Source organism: Chelonoidis abingdonii, chromosome 22, assembly GCF_003597395.2.
Source record: "Chelonoidis abingdonii isolate Lonesome George chromosome 22, CheloAbing_2.0, whole genome shotgun sequence".
Lineage (NCBI taxonomy): Eukaryota > Metazoa > Chordata > Testudines > Testudinidae > Chelonoidis > Chelonoidis abingdonii.
The window spans coordinates 9,009,740-9,015,739 of NC_133790.1; the positions used below are offsets into that span (position 1 = coordinate 9,009,740).

The following is a 6,000-nucleotide window of genomic DNA, read 5'->3' on the forward strand; positions in this document are numbered from 1 at the left end:
CCCCCTTGTCCTAGGTGCTTGTACACACGCCGTGTGAGCGAGAGTCCCTGCCCTGAAGAGCTCACCATATAAATGGAGAGGGCAGAGGAAGTGGGGGACGAGAGAGTGACTCAGCCAAGCTCTCAGGGGAAGTCCATGGCGGAGCCAGGAACTGAACCCAGATTTCCTGAGTCCCCATCCAGAGTGTCAATGGCAAGGCCAACCTCCTTCTCAAGGACACGGCCGGATCTTTGCAAGGCAGAAGCTTCCTGATGGGTCCCTCCATTCATCTTGCCACCACTAGCCTCTGTTCCCTGAATCTGCCCATTGCTAAGACAAGCATAGCCCCAGGGGGAGATTTCAGGGAATGCAGGTTGGTGCGGACACAGCCCATTGTGCCGGGGAAGAGGGAAACTCCTCACCCACAAAGGGGAAGGGGACAGAGCCTCACGTATTTTGCCTAGCAGCCTTTGACTGGGCTGTGGGCTGGAATGTTGGCAGTGCAGGAGGCCTCCTGCCATGTCAGATCTGAGGCGGCAGCAGCCCCGGCAGCCTCTCACCTTGCTGTTTTTGTCTCACATTGTGGTCCCCGTGCCCTTTCTCCACATCCGGCAGCACCTTTGCCCCTTTCTCGTGGGATACGCTGGGCGAGCTCGCCGGGCTCACTGCTTCAACGCCATCAGGGCTGTAGCCTCCATGGAACCCTGGGGAAATGGAAGCAAAGGCCTTTATATTGTGACAGGTTTCAGAGTAGCAGCCGTGTTACTCTGTATCCCCAAAAAGAACGGGAGTACTTGTGGCACCTTAGACACTAACACATTTATTCCACAAAAGCTTATGCTGAAATAAACGTGTTAGTCTCTAAGGTGCCACAAGTACTCCTGTTCTTTTTTTATATTGTGTTTCCTTTGTTGCGATTAACCTTATGTGTCCTGCAACTGCTGCTGCACTGAGATCTTCAGCATCAGTAAAGAAGCGACAGAAATATCCAGAGACCTTACATCTAAAGCTGTAGGACATACCCGCCTTGCTGCAGCTTTTGCAGCCCTTCTTAATATGCCAGGGGGCATTAAGGGCACATCTCCACTACAAGAGAAGGTGCGACTGTAGCTTGGGCATGCATACTCCGCTAAGTTTAACCTCGCTACCATGGGGAATAAAAGCAATGAAGTTGCAGTGGGATGGACCCCAGTACAGGCTGGCTGCCCAAGAACATTCCCAGGCTCCCCAGCAGGTTTATATTTGCGTGGCTAGCCCATGCTGAAGCCCATATCACTGCATCTATGCTCCTGTTACCTGTGCGAGACAGAAAGCTAGAATGGGGGGTGCCTACCCGTGCTATCATGACACCTTCACGTGCTGTGTAGATATAGCCCCAGGTGCATTGAGCAGCACCAGTAGCATCAGAAGAACTGGCTGACAATCAGCAGAGAAACACACAGAAACACACAGCCAGCCACATTTGCTGCTTTTCACAAATTTGCTTTTCAATTACAATGAAAAAAACACCACCACATTTTCTTGCAGAGCTGGAAACCCAAACAACAGCTCAAGGCAGTGAACCTGACCAGCCTGGATTCACACCTCCCACACCAAAGAAACGCAAACAAACAGATAAAAGCCACATACACAATGAAAAGTAAATGATTGTTGTGGTTGGGTGTTGGGTTTTAACTATTCTATGTGGCATTTTCACTGATAGATCTCAAAGGAAAGCCAGTATAACACCACTACCAACCTCAACCCGCCAAAAATTGTGAGACAGGCCACCCCAAAACTGTGAGATTGGGGCCACAAGATTAAACAAAAATACAACAACAGTTGGGTTTTTATTATTTTCCTTCAGGTTTCTGAGCCTTTGAGGTGCACGCAGGTCACATTTTCAAGCTTTTATCTGCTACTATGGGGTGAGAAACTCACTCTTTTTTTAAAAAAAAATGAAAATTGAGATTCTCCAGGAGCTGGAGTGTAAAATGAAATGTGTGATAAAACTCTGAAAGCTGGCAACACTGCATCATCATTATCCCTGTCTTACAGGCAGCGAGATGGAGATGCGGAGAGGTGGCGTGACTTCCACAAGATCACAGGACAGATCGAGAGCAGAGCCAGGAAGAGGACTAAGGTGTCCTGAGTCCCAACTTTGCACCCTGCCCTCTGACTAAGGAATTTCATGCACTTCTTGATATGACTTTAACTTCCTAAAGCCAAGTTCCAATGAGTTATCAATGGAGACAAATCACACGGTTCCCTCTTGGCTCTGCGAGACCCATGTGTATTTCACCAAGGGCTTCCTTGTCACTAGCACATTCTCTCTGGGAGCCAGTCACAGCTGGCTACCTATGCTGAATTCATGCCCAGACCAGGCTGCTCGCCCCATCCCGGCCCAGGTAGGGACCCTGCCAAGCTGGGCTCACTGACTGAACCCAGCGGATATCAGTGGACTCATGTGAAGTCACTGGAAGAGAGGTGGGCCGAGTGGGAGACGTGCCATTCCCACACATGTACATGCCTTGTATTGAAGAGTTCTGCTCACTCTCTGTTTGGTCATCGGGCATGTCCCTTCTCATGCGGATTTACTGCTTCCAGTGCTACTGCTTCTTAGCGTGAGATCCCCACTCCCTCCAGTCACGTTCTAGTGAGTCTTAGCTGAAGTCCAAACCCTACTACCACTGGATCTCCACCCCTCTCTGAAAGGCTTGTCTGTATTGACATTGCTGGCGCTGATATCCCTGATCAGGGCTGGCTGGTCATACTCTGATCTGACTGATGGCTGGAGCCAGGGGTGGGAAGCAGACAAGCTTGCTGTGCCAGCACTGCGGCAGTTGGAGTGTGTGTAATACTGTGACCCCCAGAAATCTGAGCGGCTTGGAGCTGTTTGTGTTTACGCACGTCTGGAGGAGGAAGAGAAGTAGATGTATGAATGGCCAGGCACATATCAGAGAGCTTGGGTGGGAGGGAATCAATTCTTGTTCCAAGGCTTTCGGGATACTGCGTCCCGAGCTCTGGCCTATGGGTCATTAGAACACAGCCCCTCTCTAGTCTGGGACGGTCAAAAACAGCAGCACAACATAGCCTTGGCTCCAATAAAAGGGGAAACTCTTTTACAGTGAAAGCAGCAAAGAGTCCTGTGGCACCTTATAAACTAACAGATGTATTGGAGCATGAGCTTTCGTAGGTGAATACCCACGTCGTCAGATGCATGTAGCGGAAATTTCCAGAGGCAGGTATAAATATGCTGGCAAGAATCAGGCTAGAGATAACGAGGTTAGTTCAATCAGGGAGGATGAGGCCCTCTTCTAGCAGTTGAGATGTGAACACCCAGGGAGGAGAAACTGCTTTTCTCCAGTCTAATTCTTGCTTGCATATTTATACTTGCCTCTGGAAATTTCCACTACATGCATCCGACGAAGTGGGTATTCACCCACGAAAGCTCATGCTCCAATATGTCTGTTAGTCTATAAGGTGCCACAGGACTCTTGGCTGCTTTTACAGATCCAGACTAACTTGGCTACCCCGCTGATATCTTTTACAGTAGCACCCCTTGCTGAGATCTCTAGGCTGGGACACCTCATCCTTCCTGTTGACCGAGCAGGATTTCTAGCCACTGTAAGGTGGAGTGTTGCAACTCCCAGCTCTCTGGATGGGCTCAGAGGAAATCTTGACGCTGCATGACTTCTCAATGATCTGCTTTTTTTTTGATGTATTTGCAGAAATGCTTTAGTGTGTTTTATTAGTGTCAGGAAAAAATGCCGCACTAAAGCCGAAGGTGAGTGTGTATTCATAGCTAGCAGAGCATTCTTGGCAGCTGGCTGGAAGAGCCCAATGACAAGTATCACTGCTTATTAGTAAGATCTTGAAGAGCAAAGAGGGGAAGATTCAGAGAACAGAGTCAGAAAAAAAATTCTCCTCTCCAATTATCCCCATGGACTGTCAGGTGCACACCGTGCACTAAGGTTTACATGCATGGGAGTGCAATGCTGGGACCCAGGGCAGACGTGCAGGAGAGATTCACAGAGATAACACTGTGACACGCTTAGCCTCCAGGACCCCTGTGCGCTAAGCATTACATGGTGCTTGTTAATAACTAAATATCTAAATGGAACCCAGGGGTCTGCTCTGGACCAAAGCGCAGCTGTCCCCATAAGTGTCCCTACAGAGATGGGCATGAACTTAGATCCACCCTCCTCCCCGCCCAACAGCAGTTTCGCCTGGATAAACACATTCTACTTCATTTTGTGCCTTAAGCTGTTGTGCTGGGTTAAGCAGCTGCTGTGTTTCACTCCAGAAGTGGTTGCATTCCACGGCAGCTACATGATCCCCGTGTACAGTATACTATCTATATTTATGTCTTATATAGTGCCTGTCACCATGGCATCTAAGCACTGATGCATCATTTGATAGACAAATTGATACACTGCTTTGGGATCTATCAAATTGAAAGGCATTGTGCCAACGTGGGAAATTGTTCTTATCTGCCAATGCTGTCCTGTTAGAATCAGACATTCCCGCTCCCTCCCCCCAGATCCCTGCTGTTTGAGTTATTACCCATGATTCTTTAACGTAGGCCACATGTGAATTGCTAATTACAGTGAAATCAAGACGGTAAAATAAAATAAATAAATACCAGGAAATGAACTAGAGCTGCAAAACAAGAATCGGAAAAGGAAAATTAAAAAAAAGGGGAGAGGGGTGGGGTGGAGGAAGGATTTTTAAAACAAACAACAAAAATAAGACTGGAATAAATGATTCCAAAAAACTCAGGAAGTGGAAAAAGCCAACCACCAAAACGTGCAATTCAAAAAATAAAAACAAACAAACAAATTGGTTTTAGGCCACAAACTTGGACTGGCACCCGCCCCTCCAATTTCTTACCATCACTAGCGGAGTCGTTATTTAGCGAGCGTCTTTCTCGCTTCCCCTTATCGCAAGAAATTTGACGCATGATAATCACATCTATGAAGCTGGCCGCTGTCATGGTGGTCTTACCGAGTACTCGGAGCTCCTGTTCCTGCATTGAAAAGGATTTACTTTGATTCTTTTCTCTACTGTGCTGCTCATTGACCGAGACTGCGTGCTGCTGATCCAGGGGTGGATGATGGTGCTGGTTTTTCCCCTGTCCTCTGCTATACTGCTGGGTAGAACCTGGCCCGGAGGCTGGTAAGGGCCTGGACTCCATGGCTTTAACGGGTGACGATGACTGTTCCAGGCCTGCCCCACTGGGCAGCTTTGAGGTGAACATGTTGTTGTCAGTCTGAGGGCGTTCTACCTTGGCTTCTCGGGCCCTGGACGCCTCTTTCTGCAGGAGAGCAGGGTCCATCATGGCTGCATAGCTGTCCACTCCACTGAGGGAGCAGCGCAGGGCGGATGCCGTGGGATATCCTGCAGAGCGGATGGGTGATGTGGTGGTGATGGTGGAGGATCTTCAAAGCAAAAAAGAATGCAGAGATAATATGACCATGGGGCTGAGAGACGCTGCAGCTTCCCCACCCCCACAGGAACTAGGCTGTTTGCTCCTGTCAAATTCAGTAACCCTATAGAGGTATTAGCTAAGGTGCATGTTACTAGGAGGTTAATGGATTCAATGCCAAACTATGCGAAACTGACATAGGAGACGGTCACAATGCGTCTTCCTCGGAAAACTAAACAAACGGGGCCTGACTCTGGTCCTGTTTACACCAGGTTGGACTTCAGCAGAGTTATTCCTCATCTGCACTGACGTAAGTGAGCGGAGAACCCTGCCCATGTTCCATTTAACCAGTGTGGCTGATTCCCCATTTAAAACTTAAGCATGAGACTGCACTGGGGTAAAAAAGTCCCAGGCAGACTGTAGCATAATACCAGAGAGCAAGAGGAGTCAGATAAAACAAGGTTACTCACCTTTGTAACTGTTGTTCTTCGAGATGTGTTGCTCATATCCATTCCAGGTAGGTGTGTGCGCACCGCGTGCACAGCCGTTGGAGAAACTTTTACCCTAGCAACACTCGGCGGGTCGGCTGGGCGCCCCCTGGAGTGGCGCCACCA

At 48.8% G+C, this 6,000-nt stretch overlaps 1 protein-coding gene across 19 annotated transcripts in view; it reads right to left on the bottom strand.

Annotated features, from left to right (window-relative positions):
- NCOR2 (nuclear receptor corepressor 2) overlaps positions 1 to 6,000 on the bottom strand; it is a 428,298-nt gene that overhangs the window by 15,053 nt on the left and 407,245 nt on the right. For 15 of the 19 annotated variants that reach the window (XM_075060008.1, XM_075060007.1, XM_075060003.1 and 12 more), the window contains 2 exons: positions 4,852 to 5,399; positions 540 to 683 (listed from right to left, as the gene is read on the bottom strand). In XM_075060008.1, the coding sequence (XP_074916109.1) occupies positions 540 to 683; positions 4,852 to 5,399 (692 nt within the window). The remainder of the gene's footprint in view (positions 1 to 539; positions 684 to 4,851; positions 5,400 to 6,000) is intronic. The other 4 variants (XM_075060010.1, XM_075060011.1, XM_032800644.2 and 1 more) reach the window with 1 other exon arrangement.